The sequence below is a fragment of the Sinocyclocheilus grahami genome, unplaced genomic scaffold (genome assembly GCF_001515645.1).
Source record: "Sinocyclocheilus grahami isolate Dianchi unplaced genomic scaffold, SAMN03320097.WGS_v1.1 scaffold122.1, whole genome shotgun sequence".
NCBI lineage: Eukaryota > Metazoa > Chordata > Actinopteri > Cypriniformes > Cyprinidae > Sinocyclocheilus > Sinocyclocheilus grahami.
The window spans coordinates 1,169,385-1,195,600 of NW_015505301.1; the positions used below are offsets into that span (position 1 = coordinate 1,169,385).

Consider the following 26,216-nt stretch of genomic DNA (forward strand, 5'->3'; position numbering starts at 1 on the left):
AAAATATATTAAAACAGAAAACTGTTCTGTAAAACTGTAATAATGTTTCAGAATATTGTTCTTTTATTGTATATTTGAATAAATAAATCCAGCCATGGTCACTACTCTTTGTAGTGACTACCTTCATAAACATAAAAAAATGGTATTGACCCTAAACTTTTGTGTAAGTGCTGTCTAGGTAGGCAGCTCACTCGGGATTGGTCCTCCCTCTCCACTCCTGCCACATTTCATCCTCCTTTCTCCCGCATCCTCACTAATTAACTTTTTCCCTTCAGTCTTCCGTCTTTTTTTTCTGCGCGTCTGTGCTTGAGCAGCGCTCTTCCTGTCCCGCTGTGGCCTCCCTGCTCGGTAAATCACTGTACTTCATGTTCTCAATGGCGCTGTCGTGGAGAGCGTGAGGTCAGAGGTTCCTCACTAGCGGAACTCTGGGTCTTTTCCTGGTAACCGAGGGGCTGTGAGGTCATTCTGCTAACAGGCTAACAGCAGCAGCTTCCCGAGATTGCTGCTTTGATTTGACAACGATGACTCAATTTGTGGCTCAATCAACAGCTTTTAAAAGAGGCCCGGGAGGTCCAATGAGCACAAACACACCCATACAGGATAATCTCTCTATTCTGTTGCCTGGCCCCAGACGCTTCTCTAACTTTACACTGCTGTGCCAGGCGTGATTGGTGCCCGGTGCCAGCTCTGTAGGGCATGTGCCAAACACTGTGCCAGATGAGATGCATGGAACACCACCGAGACGCCTTTTTTCAAATGTCACAGAGCTGCTTCTGAGAAAGTCCTGCCAGTTTCCCACAGAATCGACTTCCTGTGACAGAGCTCTCACTTTCCCTTTCTCTCTCTCCAGCTGGCTGAGTCATTTATATCCCTGCTGTTACCATACTGCCTCGATCTGGGGCTTCATTGGCCGGTTTATAAATCTGTTGTTTGCTCTACTTTCACACCCAAATAGAGAGAAACACGAAAAGAGATACAAGGAGGAAAGGAAAGGGTGCATACACTCTTAACAATACAGCAATGAAACTGAAAAGGCGGCGATAAGAGCGTTTGAACACGTTGGTATCAGTTGTCATATCGGTTATTTCTGCATGAGAATCCACAACACTGGCTGACGACCTCTCCAACGTGCAATACTTCTCATATTTAACCAAAACGATCATTACCCACACCCACTAATGACAAATCTTTCCTGCATTTCACCAAAGTGCCATCACGATTCAACATATTTAAAAATAATCAAATTCAAAACCAGCAGAAGCGATTCAGGTGGTGTTTTGCATATTTAAACTCTCAGTACTTTCTGTTCAGTTAAGCTCTATTGACAGCATGCTATCAGTTACCACAGAAAATATTGCAATGCATTTACAATTTTAAAAAAGCATATACAGTATAAACTAAAAATTACATACATGCTTTATTTTTTGGACTTGTATTATCTCACAATGATGAACTCTCCAAAATAAAATAATTAATAATAATAATAATGATGATGATAATAATAAAAACAAATATGACAACAGTAATAATAATAAAAATAATATATATAAAAAATTAGGTCATGTCCAATCTCACGGCAACCACGCTTGCCACTAATTTAGACAAATAAATAATTAAATGATGCCATTTTCCATAATGTTTTATAACAGACTATTATTTTCTCCCTTTTCAAAGTAAAAAACAAAACAAAAAACAAAACGTGCATGATTCCAATGAGGTACAAGTCAAAATTATTTTGTGGTAATATGGAGCTTAACTTGTATTAAATATTTCTTGGTATATTGCCAGGTTGGCGACATCACTTACCGGCTCCCCACGGTCATAGCCGCCATCATTTTTCTCCGTCTTAATTCCCAGCATCTTACTGCCCTCCATCTTTATTTCACCAGGTTCCATTTTGATGCCTTTCTCCTTAAGTACATTATCATCTTTATCCAGTAGGTAGCGCAGCAGGGCGTTGTCCTTCTTCTTGGGGCTGACGGGCTCTTGTTTAATGGCTAATTCAGCCACACCGGCCGCCCCACCAGCAGAATCTTGACACAGCTCCTTCCCCGTGGCCTCGGCTGTGAGTTTGGCCAGGTCGACGGGCGATGAGCTGTTCTGGAGAAGTCTATGAAGGATCTTGTGTTTCTCCTTCAGGGAAGTAGCATGCGTCCCAGCTCCGGTTTGAGTGCCCATGCCGCCGTTCCCTGGGCCACCAGCGGGGTCCTTACACCCGGGCTCTCCACCAGCCATTGGAGGAGGTGAGGTGGACTCGATAGGCTCAGTTTTAGTGGTGAGGAGCTGGAGGAGTTTAGTATGGCCTTTGTTGTCACGTAGTCGGTTCTGTGGATCACTGGCGTCCGGGTTGTTAAACTGGCCGAGGTTGCCCTTTTCATCTCTTGACTGTTCGATGCCCTCATCCAGCCCACCATTACCCTGCTCTGATTGGTTCTGCTCTCCGAATGACTCTGAGGCTCCCATTTTGTTCAGCATGTGAAGATTGACGCCCACTGCGGCTGGTGACCCCAACTTCCTGTCGGGCGAGCCAAGTGATTGGCCGTGGCTCACACCGTGGCACTCGCTAAGTGCCTGGAGGGCGTTCAGGGAACTGCTTGTGTAACCATGATTACCGCCTACTCCCCCATTGCCACCTGTACTGCTAGTGCACATGCTCGCAGGTGAATGTAAGCTGCCTGCTGGGGAGAACTGCGGCGGGGGCAAGCGTGGAGATCCTGCCACTCCGGGACTGGCTCGGTGGCGTGGAGAAAGCATGCCCGGACTGCCCTGAGACGGGCTGCTCAACTTCAGCGGATAGCCACTGCCCTGAGGGGTAGCCGCCTGCATGGTTGCCGAATGGCTTATAGTTCCCGGGCACCCAAAACGGTGTCCCTGTACTGGGCCGATGGCGCCGGGCTCCTTCTGGCCACCAGGGGAGGGGAAAGTGGATGTGTTGCTGCTGACGGTGGCATCCTGTCCCTGGGGGGCGCCGGAGGAACCTGCTGTATTGGGAGAACTCATGGGGTTCATGGTTCTGCCCATATGCTGAGCATTTCCAAGATCAGGGGTCATGCCACAGACGGGCTGCTCCCTAAAACAGAAAAAAAATAGACGTTTATAATCACTAACAGATTATCTAAAGAGCAAATAACGCTGCAACATACATGCCACAAACATAGCACAAACATAGTTTTATAGACAAAGGTGAATTTGACAATTACAAGCTTAAAAACATAAAATTCCTAATTAGTGAACATAATAAAAGGTCACTAGCTGTGTTTCCATTATGCTTCAAATTGTGCAAACTGAAATTGCGAATTGAAAATACGATCAACGGAAACACGTCAATTTCACACAAGCTCAAATATATAGCAAAAAACGTTTTTACTCTCGCATGAGGTGGTTTTCAGGCGATTCGAAAAAGGAAAATTTCACAAAACTGCAATGGAAACATTCACCTGGCATACATAAGTGTCACATGGTCATTCTTTAATGTACTATAACCTCCAAGAAACACCTCATACGTGGCCGCAGTCAAGTATAAGAGGATTTCCTTGCCATTAATGCTTGGATAATTTACACCGCACACATCTGCGGTGCATTACGGCTCCGACATGGCCACTGCGCACTGCTTCGTTAAAGATACACACATACACCTCCTTTGATTAAAAATAATGCCTGGTGCAGTGGCTGCGATAGGCTATATGTAAACCTACCAACATCCGTCACCATGACTTTTTGCGAGAGGAAAAAAATTACGCTTTAGGTGCATTATATCGGTTAATGGAAACGGTCATTTCGCAATAGTTTTTTATCAACGACATTTAGTTTTTATCGCAAAAGTTTTGTGCAAATCTGTAATGGAATCACAACTATTGTTACTACCTAAAACCATTAAAAATCTGTAATTGAAAATTCAGTAATTTAATTTTAGTAACTGAAATAAAGTAAAAAATCTAAATATATGATAAAAAAACAAACTTAAAACTTTATTAGACATGTTGCCTTGGCAACTAACTGAAGTATTAACTAAATTTAAGTACTAAATTACTAAAACTGCAATACAATATAAAGCTAAAAGAAATCAATAAACAGCAAATATTAAAATGAAAATTTAATACAAATATAAAAAGCTGATTTAAATTATTAATACATACTATATTAGTATATAAATAATACTAAAATAAGCCATTAGACTAACCCCTTAATGCTAAGTTTTAAAATTTAGTTTATACCATTAGTCTATACCATTTAATGCTCAAAAAAGACTAACACTGAAAGAGGGACCCAAAGGGGCCATTAAGAAATCAAGCAACCATTTATCAAATATGCTAAAAAACACTAAGCAACCGCATATCAATGACTTGGCGACAATTCCCTGGCTTAGCTTTAATACAATGCAAAAATTTTGTTTAATTATTGTAAAAAGAAAGAGACATAAAATGAGAGAAGTAGGGAAAAAGTGAGAGGAAAAAACTGAAATAGAAAACAATGCCTCAGTTCAGGCAGGGCATGCTGGTCTCACCAGGATGGCACGTGCTATTGTTGACAATGTTGTTTTAATTGTGGTCCAAGGAATTCATATTGATTTCCAAGTAAATTCTATTGAAATTATTTCATTACATTAATCCAGTGCAGTCATTTGTTAAATTAATCTCATAGTCAGGAAGCGGTTCTTCTAGCGCTCCAAACAAGGAATCCGAGAAAAGAGCTTAAGCGGAATTTCAGGAATGGCTTAATTAACTAAAGTATGTTTCAGCAGAGAAGGTTAAAAGAGAGCAACAAATTATCATCAAAGAAAATCAGCAGTGCTCATCCCTCAAAACAAGCCACGGGACACAGAAAACGAGAGGCTGTGCTGTCATATCCGCCTCTAATGTAAAAATCACCTCGCGGTTTAAAGCTTTTAGCAAGCTACATACTAAAAACTCGCTCCGAGCTGATAAATGCATAGAGATGCCTTTGTTCGGAGCATGCAGGATGAATCAATGGTCAAGCTATACTGTGTGTTATTGTGCTGGAGATGCTGTGCTTTAAGACAGCCACCCTCCCGCTGTGAGCTCACTCTGGGTTTAATGTTTATCTGTGCTCGACACCCCAGCCTAACACTGCTGCTATTGTCTCAGAAAGCAAACCGGTGTTCCTCCCTCGCATGGTGTGAGAGAGATAGAAACTCTGCAGCTAACACATGAAACTGTGTTCACAACTGCCTGCTGTGGATCCAAGCTTTACTAAGCCATACACTCCAAATGATTTGATTTTATGTGAAACTGTGATGCTTTAAGGGGGAAAAAAATATTCACCTGTAATTTATTCATATTTACTTTATTCCAAACATGCATGAATTTCTTTTGTGGAACAGAAAAGGAGAAATTCTGAAGAATATCATGGCCGCTCTTTTCCGTGCAATTACAATGAATAGGGACTGAAGCTTTAAAGGTTCAAAAAGTATGTAAAGCATCATAAAAGTGGTCTATATAAATGGTGAGTACTGTCATAAGTTTTATGAAGTCATATGATAGCTTTGTGTGAAAAAACGTTAGATTTATTAACTGCTGTGACTGAGTCTGTGAGTTGAATTTGAGAATCAGATTAGCCTAATTTAGTGATCATTTGTAAAATAAACCAATGATTCACTCAAAAGAATGACTCGTTCACAAATTGGACATTGCTATGCCTCCCATGAGCTCTTATGAAAAACGAGGGAGGATTTACAGTGAAATCGATACTTGAAGGAATAGTTATAGGAATAAAGCAAAAAATTAACAGTGAAAGTAACAAAAACTTGTCAAATACATTTTAATGGGCATAATTAAGTGTGAAAATAACAGAAGGATATACAGTCAAACCAGTATCGGTATCGGTGCATCCCTAATTACCAGCATTCTTCAAAATATCTAAAATGTTTGGTCTGTTCTTCACACGAACCTATTGTATGGCTTCAGAACACTTGATTCTTCTGCATTATTTGTGAAGCTTGCAGATGCACTGTAACTGCATGGAAAAGAACAACAATATTTAAAAAAAATCTAATTCAAGTTCTACAAGACTAAAAAAGTCATACATGTCTGAAACTACATTTTCATTTTTGGTTGAACTATTCCTTTAAAGTTGGAATCCTTCGTATTCAATTACTCGCTACTTAATTAAACCAGAAATCAAATTCTGAGGAATTATCAAGGGTGAAAAAGCTTGTTTGCCAATGTGTAGCTGCGGGAGTCGTGTTATTCTTGGTTCTGATGAAATGTTTAGAGACCAGCATCGGCCTCCGGGAAAACACGGTCAGATGTTCTCACATGACAGTGAGATTTCAGTATATGGTCATTAACTGCGCTTGTCAGAACTAGAAAGTGTGCGTTTCGACTGACTGCTCACACACAGAGCCGAATCAAACAGGAAACAGTGAGAAGAGGGTCAAAAATGACTCAAACACTTACTCATGCGAGTAGTTCAAAAAATACATCATTGCATTTACATGAAAAACACAGATTCAGACATAATCAGAGCTGTGTGGCTCGGTAGTGGGTACCTTTGTAAAATGTGCAGTGACATGTAGAGCTGTGGCTCGTTGGTACCAGGTGACCGAACCAGTTTGCTCTTGGTGTGGGCGGAGACGATGGTCCCGTCGGACAAGGAAAACCGGTAGATGGGACTGAACGCCTGCCCATGCCTTAGCACTGCAAAACAACCACATGATCAAAATTTTGAAAAATATATATGTAAATATACATTGAGGAACAAACAACATCTAAATTGTATGCAAAAGAATACTAAGGTTTTTAGTCACATTTACATGCAGCCATTTCCTTAGACATGTCTTGACAAGATAGTCACTTCTAAATATAAACCCATAAAATTCCTATAAAATGGCAAGATTAACCTTTCCAGTAAAGATACCGCATGCATTACTCACATACACTTCCCTGTTTTCACACACCCCAAGTAAGTAAAAAAATAAAAAATAAGTCATTTTAAAATAACATCAATAAAAATAAAACACAAAACGAAATATTTTATGTTTACCTGCATGTCATGTGACCATTAGAGCCGTGAACATACAAATGTGATATTTATTTATTAAAATATTTATTTTAAAATCTCAGGGTACTTTAAGTAAATATATTTGGTGAAAGATGTTTGGGAATGCCTGCATTATATGCAAATCAGAAATAACGTGAATTTGTGCATTTTAATGTGTTTGAGAGACAAAATATGTAATCATGTAATCAACAAAAAAGTATCTGTAATCTGATTACGAGTACTTCATTTTTGGAATCTGATTTTGTAATCCAGATTACATGTAATCAGTTACTAGTACCAGCCCTATATTTCAACAATAAAAATTGAACCTCATGAATCATGAGGAAGCCCTGGGTGCCAAGGCATATTCGTGGCATTAAACACAGTCGTTCCAAGTTAAAGTCAGTATCTGTTGTTTTAAACGAGGGGCTGTGCATTGAGATGAGCGCTAACCGTGATGTGAACACCCTTTGAAGAGAGGGGTGGCGTTGGCATGGTTACCTTGGAGGTCTTGGCGGGTGGTGAAGCTTTCGTGCGTGGGGAGCATGGGTCGCTCTTTCATGGGTACTCTCCGCGCTACGCAGATCAGACACGACTGGAAATCTACAGTCAGAGAGAGAGAGAAAAAGATCAGATCAGTGATAACAGATTATTAAAGCGTTCTGAAGGGTGCTTCTGAATGATGAGGCATCGGTTCTGTGTGTTGAGGGGGCGGTGCGGAGTGGAGCGTGGGGTGATATGATGGAATGTGACCTTTCGTTTGTGTGTCACTGTGGAGGCTGACCCTGCTGTGCTGCTCCCAAAAAAAAGATCAGATCAAGTCATAGCAGATTATTAAAGCGTTTTGAAGGGTGCTTATGAAGCATTGGTTCTGTGTGTTCGTGTGTGTTGAGGGGGCGGCGCGGAGTGGAGCGTGGGGTGATATGATGGAACGTGACCTTTCGTTTGTGTGTCATTGTGGAGGCTGACCCTGCTGTGCTGCTCCCATGGAGACTAAGTTAGAAAAGTCATCCCTCATCCACCCACAAAAAGATCATAAGAGAATCATAATGTCTCCAACAGTCTGACCTCCATGGGGATGCATTTTATTTTTACAGACATTAATATTTTAATTTAACTAAGACTAAAAAAATGAATCAAAATTTGGTAACATTTATAATGTTACAAAATATCTCTATTTGTTTAGTTTTTTTTTCTGTTAATTAAAAATCCTGGAAAAATGCATCACGAACTTTACAGGATTATTAAGGGGCACAACTGTTTTCAACAATGATGATAATAACAACAACAACACTTTTCTTGAGCAGTAAATCAGCATATTCGAATGATTTCTGAAGGATCATGTAACATTAAACACTGGAGTATTGGCTGCTAAGAATTCAGCTTTGCAATCGCAGGAATATATAACATTTTAAAAAACACTGAGATAGAAACACTTTAGTACTTGCTTCATTTCAAGATGGACATCACAAGGTCAAAACTGGCCATTCATTCAGTGAGTCAGACATTGATTCAGCAACCACTCTGACTGATTCAGTGAGTTTATTCAGTGAAGGATCTGTCAGACTGATTCAAAACTGTAACTTCTGTTTAAGAGTTTTTTAAATGACGTCTCGTTACTGTGTCAACTGGGTTCTTGCTTGTGAATCAGACTACAGTTCATGAATGCATTCTGGTGTTGCTAACATGTTCTACTTTTTTAGCTACCGGTCATGATGTTTGCATCAAATTGATGTGAACAGGTCTTTACATGCAAACACATGGCCCTTGGGTGGTCTTCACTCCAATCTGCATAAAGACCCAGCTTCACTGTCTCTGCAATAAACTCTCTCTGATACCCCTCTCCTCATACACATTCCTCCTCCAGCCATCTTTCTCTGTCTCCTGTGCCAGGGTGAGCTGGCTGGCTTAAAGAGCAGCTGGCACACAGCTAACACCGACGGGCCATAAAGAGAGACGCTCCATCACTCAACACACCAGCAGTACCCAGCGAAAATTAAACGTGAGGGAGAGAGAGAGAGAGAGAGAGAGAAAGAGAGAGAGAGAGAGAGAGAGAGAGAGAGAGGAAGATCAACATTAAACATCTCTCATTGCCTCAAACTCACTGTTACACACACACGCACACGCACACGCACACGCACACGCACACGCACACTCACACTCACACTCACACTCACACACACTCACACACACTCGCGTATTAGAATGATTTCTAAAGGATCGCGTGGCACTAAAAACTGGAATAATGATGCTGAACATTCAGCTTTGCCATCACAGGAATAAAATACATTTTAAAATCTATTCAAATAGAAAACCGTTATTTTAAATTGTAATATTATTCACAATATTACTCATTTAATGTGTTTTTGAGAAAATAAATGCTGCCTTGATGAGCATAAAAGACTTCCTTCAAAAACATTTAAAAAATCTTACCGATCCCAAACTTTTGAATGGTAGTGCTTGTTAAATTACTACTGCTTTTTATGGCAACAAGACCACAAAATGACAGCAATAAATGACAACTGTAGATAAAGACAACAATTCTCATCCACTGGATCCAAAAGTCGTTTGAAAACTATAGGTTCAAATCTGCTTGTTTGTGGGACGCTTGACAAATGAACGCCCGGCTCTATGAAAGGGGAGTAGTCACTTTGTTTGGCCGAAGCCTCCTGCTCTGCTTTGAAGCATTAAATCTAGAGTTTCAGTACCGTTCATGTGGCTTAAGTGTGTTTTAAGAAACCGTGGCTCACCCTCTCCCTCCTCCTTGATGGACTTTGGTTCAGACACAGCGAAACACTGCATAGTCTCATATTTCTGCTGTGCCTCGTGATCCTGCATCTCTTCGGCCTCGCTGTGAGGGTTCACGAGCATGCGGCAGTTGAAGGTGTGGCTGTTCCGCCGAGGATTCTCGCTGGACCACGGCACTCCGTTCACTGTGGGAGGGAGGCGAAGAGACATCACTCACTGTCACTCATTTGAACCAGCATTCCCTAACTTTTCCTTACTGAATAAAAGGGTGTTCACACTGATGGTGATTTACAGCGGCAAGGGACTGGAAGTCATTAATTTTCAATGAGAGTTGGCGATGTGAAGCGACATAAGAGACTGCTGGCAATGAGTCAAAAATTAAAGTTTATATTTAAAAAAAATGTGCGCTAACTCAGTGACTTCCAACGGGAGTGTGCACATGATCCGCCTGCCACTCATGTCGCTTCTGGATATTGCAGTAAACTGGTAACCTTCAGTGATTTAAAGGTGACATATCATGAAAATCGGACTTTTCCAGGTTTTAAGTGCTATAATCAGGTCCCCGGTGCATCTACCAACCAAGGAAACGTGAAAAAGATGAACCTGGTTACTTTGTTTTGGGAAGCCTTTTTCTGCAAGCGTCTGAGAAAACGAGCGCATCTGATTTCACTCCCTTGGTGACGTGGCAAAGGGATCTCATTATAATTTTACCGCCCCTTCATCTGTAAATTTCCACCCAAAGCGCCATCATTGTAATTTCGCAAGAGACAACGGTGTACCAGCTCTAATGTCATGGCGAAAGTCTGAGCAAAACATGCTAACTGTTCTGTCTTTGGCTGCACAGACGAGCACTGAACACTATTTAGAGTCCCAGCCTCAGAGGAGACAAGAGAACAGTGGATTTATTGATTTATTTACTGTATATTGTTGCTGCCACACAGATCTAAAATAAACATGTGATTTTTTTCTCAGCTGTTTACCTTCACAGACATAACCGACTGTTTTTGTAACTCCTGTGTGTTTAGTACTCACATGCTGTGACAGCCGCTTTCTGTCCGTGTGCTTCAGATGTGTGCACTCAGAAAATCAGAAGTTTCAACTAATGTGGTTTTAAAACGCATGATTTCAGTGCGATAAACATGATAATCATAACCAAAACAGATGTTTTTAGCAGGTCCGAGCTGTAATGGTGCAGCTCTATTCTGGAAAAGGGGGCGGGGAGCAGCAGCTCATTTGCATTTAAAAAGACAGGCCCGAAAAACAGCGCGTTTCTGCTTCCACTCAAAATAGGCATTGTTAAAATGATATAATAAATGATCTGTAGGGTATTTTGAGCCGAAACTTAACAGACACAGTCTGGGGACACTAGAGACTTATATTACATATTGTAAAAAGGGGCATAATATGTCTCCTTTAACTGGTGTCAAATAAGTGTATGCAAAAAACTGGATATTTTCAAAAAACAATTTGTGTATAAAGCAGCGTTTCCATCGATATTTTTCAAAGATATTTTTGTAAACTAATTACTAAAACTAATTAAAGACTACATTTTTCTTTGACATTTTTTTGACATTGTAATATATTAGAACTCAATATTATGGTGAAACAAGACTTGATACAGGACATATACAGGACATTTCCAATCACTTAGTCTCTCCATATCTGACTGCGAGCTCACCTTCAATGACCACATCTTAAAATCCAAACAACCACTGATGAATAAAACCAAGTCCCTGTTTTGCATTTTTTCTTTTTTGATAATTTGTTACACTTGGACACATCGCAATATAGAAAAAGAGATGTGTGGCTACTTCTGTTTCATCGCAACTTTAAGAAAACAAAATAAATTGGAAGTCCATTGGAAGTCACTGAGTTAGTGTATATTTTTAATATACATTTTGTCTCATTGCCAACAGTCTCTAATGGCGCGTCACATTACCAACTCTCATTGAAAATGAATTACCTAGTAAGGACATTGCTAAAATAGTCCATGTGACAGGTTGAGTAATTAATAACAGAATATTCATCTGTGTGTAATAGAACTGGATTTCACTATGAATGGGATCCATAACCAATGAGTGTTTTCTGGCTGGATTTATCATTTAAAACCAATAATGATATGGTTTCTAAGCCTGAATCCTTCCTCTCTTTCACCTCTGCAGGTGAGCTTCCCTTCTGCCACCACTGAGGGAGGAGGAGATTCTGATATTCCTCTCTGTAAATCCCAGTTCTTAATGCTCAATCTGATTAATATAATCGCAGGGTGGAAATTGTAACTGCTCACACTTGAGTATTGAGGAGTCGTTCCTGAAAAGATGAGGTCCTAGAAGCGCAAACAAAATGAAAATATCTAAATGGGAAGGAAACCATGAATGGAAAATAGAGTCTCACCATGTGACTTGGGCAGGAGGTTTTTGATGAATTCGTTATGGTCTCCTACATGCAGGATGCTGTAAACACTGGTGTTCATCAGCTCTTCCTGATTATACCGCAGGTACTGTGTCACATTCTCTGACACAAACACGATGTTCCCCTCCATGTTCACCACAAAGAAGAACCCATCTAAGGCCTGGAGGAGAAAAAAATAGCCTATTAGTACTGTGACCACAGATGCGCAACGAACACCAATATTATTATTATTATTATTATTATTATTATATGAAGACAACAAAGGCTAAAGTACACATCCTTGCTCCATCTAAAAGTGTAACCATTCAATAGGGAAGATTCGTTATCCAGCAGAAACGAAACAAAAAGATGTCCAGAAAATCGAGGAGTCCTTGTAGATAGAACAAGTGAAATCAAGGGGATTACGGCATGAGTCTGAATTCATGGCCATGGATTGATCGAGTGGTTTTTGAGCCACAACAGGTTGAATGTAATGATCTGATAGTGTTTTCGCTTCTCATTTCAGGTAAGCCATAATGAAGTAATTATCTGCAGGAAAACAAGAAGATCTCATCAGTTGCAGTTAGGAGGTTATTTTAACAGGCTTCCTCTCAAAGCGATACCGTCAGGCAGAGACACAGGGGAAGTGGAGCAACTGTTTTTCCTCATTTTAAATGCAGATTACAGAGTACGGCTTTATTAGAGTGCATGCTTATGTCGCATCTCCTGACGGGTGCAGTGAAGGTCTCTTAAAATATATATATATATATATATATATATATATATATATATATATATATATACACACACACACACAGTGGGCACAGATATATATATTGAAAACATTGGTTATTGGCCAATATTAGAGCTTTTTTAATTAAATGTCATTGTCGATATTAGATATACAGTACTGCTCAAAAGTCAGCAAGATTTGTTAATGTTTTTGAAAGAAGTCTCCTGTGCTTAACAAGGCTGCATTTATTTGATCAAAAACATAGTAAAAATAGTAATACTTGGAAATATAATTATTTCCAAGTATATAATTTAAAATACATGCTATTTATTCTATATTAAAATGTCATTTATTCCTGTGATGGCAAAAGCTGAATTTTCAGCATCATTACTCCAGGCTTTGGACACATGATTCTTCAGAATTCATAATATGCTGATTTGGTGCTCAAAAAGCACTTCTTATTATCAATGTTGAAAACAGCTGTGCTGATAAATACTTTTGTGATACTTTTTTTTCAGGATTATTTGATGAAGTGAAAGTTCAAATAACAGTGTTTATTTGAAATAGAAATGGTAAAAGTCTTTACTTTCACTTCTGATCAACTTCATGCATCCTTAAGGAATAAAAGAAGATGAATACTATGAGATGAGTAAGACATGAATAAAAGTTTTAAAACTCAAATTATAATTTAACGCTAATTTAAAGTTAATCTAATAAACTGTTAAATGTAATCGTTGAATCTTAAAATGAATATCCATTTTTCATACCAAATAGTATACTTGTGCATACACTGTGATGCCTAAATTAATCTGCAGCATATTAAATAACAAATTAAAATTTTCAGCATTTCATTTTCAACTGATTTTGAAAGAAAAAAAGATATTTATTGTTCATCAGCCATCAAACAAAATGAATTATCTACTTAAAAATATCAGCACATCCCTAGTAGATGTTGAGCATTACTGGATTTTGCTAACATTTTGACACCTGAGATAGAAAAACTGATTAGAGTTTGATGAGAGTTTTTAAAATTAATAATATTAAAATAGTGAACCTTAATGACTTGAACATTAAAATGTTTGTACTTGTGTAATACATTAAAAAACAGTTATGTAATATAAACAATATATCAGTAAAACTGATATATCAATCTACCTCTAATCCCGAGTCATCAGTTACACACATTTAGAGTTATCAGAATTTGCGGTGAAAGCGTCCACACAATCTTTAATGCATTCGTTTTGTACGAAGATTAACTTTCTTGCCTGCTTGTGCCAGCAATAAACGAGCTCTTGTGAATCTCAGCGCTTCATAGTGTGCGACAGAAATTATATTGACGAATCTTAATTGAAAGAACACAGCCTTAAGTCAAGCATTACCTATCAAGATGGTGTCAATTAGGCCTCTGAATGCAGCCGGGCCCCTGAGGGCCTATAGCGATCGCTATAAAAGCTGCTGTTTGCTTTAGAATGTGGAGCAGCAGCTCGGAAATCATTCTTTAATCTGCTGCGGAGCGTAATAAGCTCTAAATCTTTTTTATCAGCAAAACAAACACAGCGCCTCTTCCTAACACAGAGAATTATTTCACAAACAGTCGGTCGTGGAAAAAATAAAACACTCAAGCGAAGCTAAGAACAAACGTACATACTCTAGAGACCAGATAAAGCGAGGGACGGAAAAAGAGAGAGGGAGCGAGCGAAAAAAGCCCACAAGTCCCTGTTTGTGCACTGCTCTAGATGTGGCCATCTGGTGGGCACATTCAGCAAACATCGCAGAGTAAACACGGAGGAATGCCAAATCCACCTTTATTTAGCCAAACTTATACAACTCTGTAAAATGTGCTGATGGACGTGTATTGCAACATGAATGGAGCTGGGTGGGCCCGGCCTGGCCTTGCTGTCCCGCTGTGGGAGGTTGCATTATTTCCTATTTACATGGAGAGACTGGGTCCAAACTCATCGTGAGGTGCGGACACTGAAAACGGACACACGCTGCTCCGAAGAACACAAAGCTGCTTTAGCGGATCCTATGGCTGCTCACACTTCAGCTTCCATCACCAAACAATGGGGTTTTTCACTGGGGCAGGGGGCCGTGCAGAACTGCGAAAGCTTTACACAAGGCCTGTTTGTGTGCACGAGTGCGTGCGCCTGGGCGACACTGGAGGGGCTGTTATGGGTGTCGGGTGGAAAAGGCCAGTCGGGTCAGTTTCCCCCTCTCTGGCCTTTTGTCACAAGTGTTTTTTTAATTAGATGCATTATAGCGTGTGGGTGTGAATTGTCCCTTCCTTCGGCCGTTTCAAACAGATGGAAGATCAAGCGCACAAGCACGCAGGCTATATTTGGCATCCGCTTCGTGTTGATTCGGTGACGGAGGACCTCGGAGGCTATAAATACCCTAAAGAGGAGAGGGTGTGAGAGAAAGATGGAGCGACTGGATGGGTGGATTCATTCAGAGCTGGGCGTCCTGCCTGCTCGGCCGACCGACCAACGGTTGTTCGTTTGCACTGGAGAGAGTTGAGCTGTTATTTAAAGGGATAGCTCACCCAAAAATAAAAATTTATTTTTAAAAACCCTTTTCTCACCCTCAACCCATTAGCAAACAGAATTGGAAAAGTAATGACTGGATTGTGATGTCTTTGGTTGGAAAAACAGACAGTTATGCTCCAAACTCATCCCACTGGTTGAGCCAACATTGCATAATGTGACAATTTTGTGGACAATTAATGAAAAACTGCTATATCAGGGCATATCTGAGGTTGGATGTGAAGTTATACAGACTATTTTAAGGCATTTTAACTGTTTCAACATTTACTCTGTTACCGTTAATTAGATCTACAACTAAAACTCTTAACAATCGTTGTCAGCATTTAAAATAAAGCGGAAATAAAAATAAAATATAAAGATGGAATATTACACACACACACACACACACACACACACACACACACATATATATATATATATATATATATAATACTCAAAAAAAAAAAAAAACATGAATTAGAACTGAATCAACTGAAAACATCTGAAGTACTAAAAAAATGAAAAAAGGTTACAATTACTAAAATTAAAACTGAAATAAAATAAATGAAAGCTATATAGAAATAAAAACATATAAATGATAAAAGCACAAAATTAAAAAAAGTTAATTAAAAATTTTATATCAAATAGTATATAAATAATACTAAAATAACCCATTGCCCTATTTTTTGTGCTCATATATGACTCGGATCTGTTTTTTTCTTAACAGTCTGAACAGCAAAAACCACAAAGAATCTGATTTTTACACTATGATTTTGGCCACTTCCATATACTAAATACAGGTTGATGTTTTGCAATGCAATCTCAGTCTAAAGTGGTCATATCGTAATTCATGCGACATTCACATCATTCTAGATCGACATTCGTCACAGTTCCGCGTGACAGGAGTCAATCCACAGATTTTACTTACAAGTAGTTCTTTCGTCAGTTAGTTAATATGGAAGACAGCTGTGACGGTAGTCAGTGGAGGTACAGTGAGATGTATTATGGTGACAGCTCTATACAAGCAAAACTTGGAACGAAAACTAGTCCTAATTCCTCGTCTTTATCCTCCTTATTGCCTGTGCACAAATTTTCAGGCTTTCTTTTGCACATGCAGGTCAGTTTTGGGAATGTGATCAGTTCACACTCGAATCTGATATTGGCCACATTTTTTAAAAAATTATGTGAACAGTAAAATCAGTAATAATCTTGCAGTAAAAACATAGCCACAGAGACACATCATTACACTTGAGCATGTTTTCCATGCCAAAAATTGTGTACATCTTCTCAACTGTCAGCTCATGAGCTCTATATTTAGCAAGGAGACAGAGGAATCTGGAGATTTAAACATCAAATGGCAGCCAAATTCTTAACACAACTCTTTTTTTATATAACGGATACAAAAAGGCATTCACTATCACTCTGTCTCCCATACATGGTTCATGCTTGGCTCTTCCTCGTACGTGTTCAGTAGAGCCAGTGTAACCTAGTAAACAGAGCACAACAGACCCACCTCCAGCATCATTGGTCCAAGGGCATCTTTGTCAATAACACTTTGGCCTGTCGACGACACATCAGCTTTCTGCACTTCATCCTCATTGGCTGCAGCAGCTTTTTCTGCAGAGGAAGAGAGAGAGAGATGCAGAAAAAGAGAAGAAATTAGATACGAACCCATTACAGAACATCAACACCACTGTCCACAATAACTTTGCTATGTTATGTTAAAAACCAAAGGGTGAAAAAAACTGTACATCATTTATGATCACATACTGGGAAAGGGGAGATCATATACAGCTGTCTGTGATTATGATGCACATGAAAAAAAAAATGCAAAAAATGTTATTGCATGCCAAAATAAATTTTCCACTTTGCAGGAAAAGTGACATTTTGTGTCAAAACAAGTCTAAAATATTATTCATGTTGGTGAATTGCCAGTGTATAAAATCAAATAAATGATTTGACTAAAGATTTGCCATGACTCAAGTGACTCAACACATAATGTAGATTTGTTATGCAGAAAAACGCTATTACATTGGTCTCAGAATACATTAGGAAGCACAAAAGAAAGAAAACGGGGGAAACCCTTGCTCACCCTTTTTAAGAAGGTCATATTTCTATTGCCTTTAGTTATAGATGCTTTCTTCTAATTTGAGTTGATAGCAGACATCCTGGAATATAATTAGGCACATTTGTTTGACCTCATTCTCCTTTCTCCTTGAATAAAGGACAACCCTCTCTCCCCTACTAAGTGAATACGGTTAATTTGGTCAGAAACTCCGTCCTCGGTTGGAAACATCAACATTTCCATAAAAGAACCTAAAACCCTTCATTAGATCCTGCAGAGTTTAAGTGTTCTATTTTCAAATTACATTAAAGACACTTCATGTGGTTCTGCTAGCTTGAGCGTATTAGCATTTCTTTAAAGGGCAGTTCTCTCTTTCTGCTCACTAAAGCGTTTAATTTCATACTGCACACACGCACCTTTTTAAACCCCTTTCTCACTCTTTCATTCTGCTGTGCGCTTGTTGAGACATGTTGTTATGGCACACATCCGGACCTTAGCAACGCGTGAGACAGAAGCTGTCAGACTAAATGGGTGCATGTGAAGCCTCACATAACAGCCATGCAGCCAACAGCTCGGAGTCAATAGACACATGCACTCACACACAGACTCCAAACAAACCATTATATAAAGAATGGAGAACATCATTCTCTCCAACAAAGTGACAAGATTTGTAAACAACATCGCCTGCAAAACAAAGCACTTGTGATGGAGCTAAATCTAGAAGCAAAACTGGCGAATCTCTGGCTCATATTTCATCACAAACAACAACAACAACAATAATAATAAAATGTATGCAATATTATCATTTCATTATTTTAGGGTAATATTTTTGCAATGCTTTAACTAATAAATTATGCCAAAAATAAAAGGAAATTGTTTTCATGGCAACTAAGCCCAAATCATTTTTGTTTTATTATTGTAAAGAAAAAAAAACATTTGTTTCATTGTCATTCAAAATTTTTCATTATTATTTTAATTATTACAATAAGTCACAATGTCAAGAAAAAATATTAAATATTATAATTATGACATTAATTTATTCTTTTTAGGGTGATATATGAACCAGAGATAAAAAACAAAACAATGCTAAAACAAAGTGGCTCTAAATAACACCATTTGTGAAGGATGAGAGATGTAATAAAGCATCTTCTGAAGTGGAGTGTTACTATTCAAAATAAATAAAAAAAAACTAGAAAATAAAAAAATAAGACTATTAAAAACATTTACGATATTTGAAATAAAGTTAAAATAAAATATAAATACTAGATGACAAACTTAAACAAAATAAATTTTGCCTTTGCAACTGAAATAAGTGCAAGTATTAAAATTATGAAAACAAACAAAAAAAATTAAACAGATTAACACAAATTAACGAAACTTCAACCAAAATTAATTTGAAATAAATGAATATAAAATAAATGCTAATTAAATACATTACTACAGACAACACTAAAATAACACTAACAATTTCTGCCGTCAGTGAAACATCCTCAATCCCACAATTCCCTAGACCATTATAACTTCCTGTCTGTTCCCATCCATAAAAGAGAGTGGTCGGGATCATCAGTGGATGCAGTGGTCTCACAGAGGACACGATAGAGAGGCAAACTGTGCTGGCATGATGGGTAGCCATATGGCAAAGAGAGAGGGCCATCCATCAGCCTCCCCCTCAGACCGTTCTGGGATGCTCCAAACGCTGCTCTTCCTGTATGTGTGTGTGTCTGGGAGAGATACGCATGCGTACACTCCTGATGATCAGTGGATGTGAGCGTGTTGTGTGTCAGCAGGTCTTTGCGGTGCCCAGCAGGGACTGGGAAACTAGCACAGCTGCACCAGAGGTCCGGTGATAACTCATTCCCTCTCTCATTTCAAACTCGGCTCCAAAGCGGTTTCCTTTCCGTCAGCCAATCCCCATCAAACAGGAAAAAGGCAGTGTTATCTCCAGAAAGGATGTGAATCAGGCCATATCATTCACTTCAACAGCAGATGGAGTTTCTTGAGGCCTTTAGGATCTGCCCTATCAGTCACAATTCAAAGCCCCGCCCATGACTCTGCTCTCGACCAATCAATGCACAACCTGATCGTGGATACTAGGTCATGACTCTCCATGGGAGAATTCCATATCTTGTCATCTATTGGGTGTTGTTCAGTCTCTAAATGTATAAGCGCTGACTCACTAATGAACAAATTAAACGTGCAATTAAACAATCCAGTTTTCAAACTTCAGTTTGGAGTTTTAAATGTGTAGCAGATGAACTACAGACTAAAAATACCCTTTATAGGTAAATGTCCAAACAGGTTGTGTTTTCTATACAAAGAAGGAGGAAACTGTTTAATGCCGCAGTTTAATAGTCATGCTTGCTAGCGTAGCATCACTATTGTTAGTGCTTTACACCTCAAATCACAACTTACTTAGGAAAGGTGTGCTAATATTTTGCTAGTCAGTTGGATTTAGGATATATACCTGATAGATAATAATATATTCACATTGAAGGAAGGATCTGAGACATAGGGAAAGGAATATCATATCCACACAGCATTCGAGTAACCGCATAGTAATGCGCAAAAAAACCCTACTCATAACACTTTAACAACACCCTGGCAACAATCACTACACTATAGTGTCATGGTGGCAATTTTCTCACATTCATTAGTCTTTTTCAAAATGTAAACACTGTTTAAAAAGGGACCATTCAAATAAAAATTATGTTTTGTGGAACCCAAAAAAGATTTTAGGCAGACTGACAGTTTAGTTGACCATTTACTTTCACTGTTTGGAAAAAAACATCATTGGAAGTGAACAGTGACTGAAGCTTCTGTCACATTTACTGTTTTTCAGCTAATTTTCGCAATCAGAATCCTGCCACTTCAATAGGAATTCACACAATCTGGAAACCTGCATGAGAGCGAAATATTCCCCACACAGATTTAACATGGATTCAAGTTGGTCGCTACACTACTGGCAATAGACAGTGGGCAATTTTTGCCTGCAAAATTTCACCAAAGTTCCACAATTGTGACCACATTTTGAGGCTATCAGTTCCTAATATTCTGCCTAACATCTCCTTTTGTGTTAGAAAAAGTCATACAGGTTTGGAGTTAGGAAAATAATGGCAACATTAGGGCCTTTCGCACCGCAGGAACCTTTTCATAGTACCAGAACTAATTGTGCAACTACCCAATTTTTGGCGTTTTCGCATTGCCGGAACTGGGTGCGATTTTAGTACCGGACTGCCTTTTTCGAGAACCAAATTAGCTCCTACTCCGGAGCAGGGTCTAACCAGCACAACTGGTACTAATCGTGACGCAAGTAGACATCGATTGGCCAAACGCGTATGAAAACGCCCTCACCCGTCATGATTTAAAACTCAGTGTAAACATACTGTAAACATTGTGTCAACTTATTTTGCAAGTATGGAGAACAGCAGTAGATGGACGGACGCTGAAGTGCAGGCACCTGTAGCAAATGTAGCACTGCCAGTTGTCGTTGGAGATTCTTAGTCCTCCTTTCCGTTCTTTCAATCGCTTTACGTATACGTCAACATTCCATGTCCATTATTGTGAAACCCGCGAGACACAACAAAAACACAGCTCCGATCACAGCGTCCTCCATCCTCCTGTTGTTAACGTTGTTCTTCTTTGTTTCTGTTTGTTGAACACCACGCACAAATAACGTAGCTGTTGACCGGTTCCTAGTACACACTGTCGGCGCGAATGTAACCCTTTAAATGGTACTGGGAAATAGTTTGCGCAAAATCGTCCCAGTACTTTAGTACTGTACATTTCGTTCTGGAACTAAAGCGGTGCGAAAGGCCCTATTTTTAGGTGAAGTATCCCTTTAAATGCTATCATTCATCATTATCGGTTCAATGAGCATTAAAGGGATAGTTCACCCAAAAATGAAAATTCGGTCATTAATTACTCACCCTCATGTCATTCCAAACCCGTAAGACCTTCGTTCATCTTCAGAACACAAATTAAGATATTTTTGATGAAATCCAAGAGCTTTTTGACCCTGCATACACAGCAATGCAACTACCACATTCAAGGCCTAGAAAGGTAGTAAGAACATTGTTAAAATAGTCCATGTGACATCAGTGGTTCAACCCAAGCGGCAACCTTCTGGTCTCTCTCGCGAAGCCAACACGGAAGTGACTATAACTGCAATTCATCGACTGGCCGCTAGAGGCTGGCTCCAAAAGGGAGTCAGTCCCAACAGGGCCTTTCGCACCGCGGGAACCTTTTCATAGTACCAGAACTAATTGTGGAACTACCCACTTTTTGGCGTTTTCGCACCGCCGGAACTGGGTGCGATTTTAGTACCGGACTGCCTTTTTCGAGAACCAAATTAGTTCCTACTCCGGAGCAGGGTCTAACCAGCACAACTGGTACTAATCGTGACGTAAGTAGACATTGATTGGCCAAACGCGTATGAAAACGCCCTCACCCGCCATGACTTAAAACGCCGTGTAAACATGCAGTAAACGTTGTGTCAACTTATTTCGCAAGTATGGAGAACAGTGATAGATGGACGGATGCTGAAGTGCAGGCACCTGTAGCAAATGTAGCACTGCCAGTTGTCGTTGGAGATTCTTAGTCCTCCTCTCCGTTCTTTCAATCGCTTTACGTATACGTCGACATTCCATGTCCATTATTGTGAAACCCGCGAGACACAACAAACACACAGCTCCGATCACAGCGTCCTCCATCCTCCTGTTGTTAACGTTGTTCTTGACAACTGTGAGGGGGGTGAATTTTTTTTTATAAGTCATCCGTTGAAATTAAATTAAGCCTTAAAGTTCTGCATAATTAAGGGCGTGGCCACTTGAGTGACAGGTGGATTGCTGCTGCTGTCACCACCGTCGAGCTAGGTGGGCGTGGTTTCAGCAACCAGCTACCACCTTTTTGACCATTTTTTGATTATCCGGGAGTGATGTGCGGTGACGCGCTGCTAAGATGGCGACGGCCGGCTCCGCCCACTTTGAGCTTCAAAAATGCTCTTCAGGAACCTACGGGTAACGTCACGGACACTACGTCCATGTTTTTATGCAGTCTATGGTTCAACCTTAATTTTATGAAGCTACAAGAATACTTTTGGTGGGCGAAGAAACCAAAAATAACAACTTTATTCAAGTTTCTTCTCTTTGCGCACAAAAATATTCTCATAGCTTCATAACATTATGGTTGAACCACTGATGTCACATGGACTATTTTAACAATGTCCTTACTACCTTTCTGGACCCTGAACGTGTCAGTTGCATTGCTGTCTATGCAGGGTCAGAAAGCTCTCGGATTTCGTCAAAAATATCTTAATTAGTGTTCCGAAGATGAACGAAGGTCTTATGGGTTTGGAATGACATGAGGGTGATTAATTAATGACAGAATTTTCATTTTTAGGTGAACTATCCCTTTAAAACAATAATTCATGAAATTTCTTTTGTAACGCATGTGTGATTCTGTGGCCGTGTGGCATCGAGCATAGCGGAGGGGAGGTGAAGGAGGGGTATGGGACTACGCAGCAGACGGCGACAATCGCTGTTAGCTTTACATCACATTGCTCAGCATTACATAACCCAGAGCTAAGTACATCACAAACAATCTCCATCACAGCCCAGTCAGAATCAATGCAGATACACACACACAGGTCAAAACAGCACCCAGTCTGAACTGTTGAAAACAACACGGATGATAATTTAAGCAGGAAAACACTGCAGGAGCAAGCCAATCTTATGAATGATATAAATCTATATCAGTCTATATTTATGATTGTGCCATAAGAATTTCCAGGATGTTTATTCAAGAAATTTCTCATCACAGGAAGAGCAAGGATGAGATATATGATAGCCCTCAATAGGGGAGGGAGGGACCTCGAGATACAAACAATTAAGCTTTTTCTCAGAAGTTTGTGATATAATCTGGTATAATGTTTCCAAAATTATTAGCATTATTAACTTTTCAAGTAACTAAAATCATAACATGTTAACAAGCACTGCACCTGAATCCAAATCTTGCGGCTAATGATTTTGGCAACAAAGAAACGCAAATGAGGCTGAAGTCAAACATCCCTACCTAAAGGTAACTTTAAAATTCAACACAAAAATCTTGTGTTTGGTTTCTGTATTTTTTCTTAATGTAGTGAGAAATTACATGGTACATCAGTGGTATGTTTGCAGTTGCATGATGCTAATCTATAAGCTTCTGCTGAAAGCCAATCTGGAATCAAAGGCTGATTTGACAAGTTCTTTCTCAAGATCTCTACACAGGCCAAATATTTTCCTAAACAACCTGCAATGCCTACATGGGTCTTGTGTTAGCTGCTAATTACTTCTAGCCTAACGCAAATGTCGGACTATGCTAAAGCTCACTGAATGTAACACTATGTGAAGGTTATGTTTTCAGCATCAAGCCTCAGGGTTTATACTTGAATTGATGATTAATAGGACAACTTCTGCTGAAAGCCAATCTGGAATAAAAGGCTGATTTGACAAGTTCTTTCTCAAGATCTCTACACAGGCCAAATATTTTCCTAAACAACCTGCAATGCCTACATGTGTCTTGTGTTAGCTGCTAATTACTTCTAGCCTAACGCAAATGTCGGACTATGCTAAAGCTCACTGAATGTAACACTATGTGAAGGTTATGTTTTCAGCATCAAGCCTCAGGGTTTATACTTGAATTGATGATTAATAGGACAAGTAAAAATTTAAGTTCAAAGAAGATTCCATTGGTTTTCTTACCTTGCTCTTTAATTTGACGAATCTGTTTGACGGTTTCCTTTAGGATTGCACATTTGTCAGGCTTGACATTGAAGTTGTCGATATCACTGAAGTTCGCGAAAATCAGCTCTGCGAGCTCCTCTATGTATTTATTTTCATGTTCCCGGTTACGTTTCTCAGTGCTTCGTTTGGGACTGTTAAGAGAAACAAAAAAATGATTCAGACTAAAGAGCAAAAGTACATTACATCTGCACATTCTTAAGATTGTATTGGAAAATAAAATGGCTTCCTCAGTTTGATAGTTTCAACTTTTATTTATTATTTTGGCAAAGATGCAAGAAAAAAAAAAAAGGTCAAATGTGAAAAATTTTGCAGTATATCATCTCAACATCAAACATGTTTTTTGTGTTGAAAATTCAGGAGGGCTGCACATTCTTTCATTAATTTTATGATATTTTAAAATATCATACACATACTTATAGGTGACAATAAACTGCATTTTAAGGTGCCATTACAAACATTTTTACGGTGTATAACCTTCAGACAACCAGACAATAAGTCAATTCTGAAAATATGAAATTTTGCATATTCCTAATAAATGATGCTTTATGTCATTAGGTACAAACACCAAACAATCCTCAACAAAAAAACAAGAGCAAGACCCTCTTTTCTGCATTGCGTTTAACACAGAAATAGACAAAGGTTTCTAGAGCTTCTTCTGTACAACCTTAAACGGGTTGTATTTTCAATTTGCTGCTCTGCATCTTCAGCAGTTTGCACAGAAAATTTTGTCAATAAAGAGGGCATGCATAGCTCCTTCCTGTGAATGAATTATACAGACTGATGTTTCCTGACTCAGTGGAAAAGGGCTCTATATAGAAACGTGTATTATCTAGGCTGAGCTCCACCGGTGGGAGGCCTGCTCAAGATTATTGCAGTTCAGCGGTTCATAGCATAGACACAGAGAAATTCACTCCGCTATACATACAAACTAAAAATGTATATGCTGCAACGAATGCAGTTTCAGAATTAACCTGCTGTTCATTTGTCTACTGGTTTGCATGCTGTGTCTAGGTGAAGTACCTTGGGCCCAGGAGGTCTGACGGGCATTCCTTGCGCTTTTGAGCCTCTGACCTGGCAGGGTCCGACGAGTTTTCCCCGACAGCACTCATCCTCAAAGCATATCACCTGTTGGAGAGAAAGTCAATATAAGCGATTCAGAAAATGCTCAAAGGACTCATTCTCTTTAGGTAGGCTTGACAAATGAACACACTTAGCTTATATATTTTGCAGTATATCATCTCAACATCAAACATTTTTTGTAACAAATTTGCAATTTTTAACAATAAACAAGAAAATGATTGTTACTGTTCTGAAATTTTTTTTTTGTTGAAAATTCAGGAGGGCTGCACATTCTTTCATTAATTTTATGATATTTTAAAATATCATACACATACTTATAGGTGACAATAAACTGCATTTTAAGGTGCCATTACAAACATTTTTACGGTGTATAACCTTCAGACAACCAGACAATAAGTCAATTCTGAAAATATGAAATTTTGCATATTCCTAATAAATGATGCTTTATGTCATTAGGTACAAACACCAAACAATCCTCAACAAAAAAACAAGAGCAAGACCCTCTTTTCTGCATTGCGTTTAACACAGAAATAGACAAAGGTTTCTAGAGCTTCTTCTGTACAACCTTAAACAGGTTGTATTTTCAATTTGCAGCTCTGCATCTTCAGCAGTTTGCACAGAAAATTTTGTCAATAAAGAGGGCATGCATAGCTCCTTCCTGTGAATGAATTATACAGACTGATGTTTCCTGACTCAGTGGAAAAGGGCTCTATATAGAAACGTGTATTATCTAGGCTGAGCTCCACCGGTGGGAGGCCTGCTCAAGATTATTGCAGTTCAGCGGTTCATAGCATAGACACAGAGAAATTCACTCCGCTATACATACAAACTAAAAATGTATATGCTGCAACGAATGCAGTTTCAGAATTAACCTGCTGTTCATTTGTCTACTGGTTTGCATG

General features: G+C 39.1%; 1 protein-coding gene across 1 annotated transcript in view; it reads right to left on the reverse strand.

Annotated features, from left to right (window-relative positions):
• LOC107589963 (nuclear receptor coactivator 2-like) overlaps positions 1–25,355 on the reverse strand; it is a 50,270-nt gene extending 24,915 nt beyond the window's left edge. The window contains exons 1-8 of the mRNA XM_016278555.1: positions 25,255–25,355; positions 24,193–24,365; positions 16,904–17,007; positions 12,139–12,316; positions 9,750–9,932; positions 7,453–7,602; positions 6,509–6,656; positions 1,807–3,070 (exon numbers count right to left, since the gene is read on the reverse strand). Of these exons, the coding sequence (XP_016134041.1) occupies positions 1,807–3,070; positions 6,509–6,656; positions 7,453–7,602; positions 9,750–9,932; positions 12,139–12,316; positions 16,904–17,007; positions 24,193–24,365; positions 25,255–25,343 (2,289 nt within the window). The 5' untranslated portion in view covers positions 25,344–25,355. The remainder of the gene's footprint in view (positions 1–1,806; positions 3,071–6,508; positions 6,657–7,452; positions 7,603–9,749; positions 9,933–12,138; positions 12,317–16,903; positions 17,008–24,192; positions 24,366–25,254) is intronic.
• Positions 25,356–26,216: the final 861 nt, after the last annotated feature.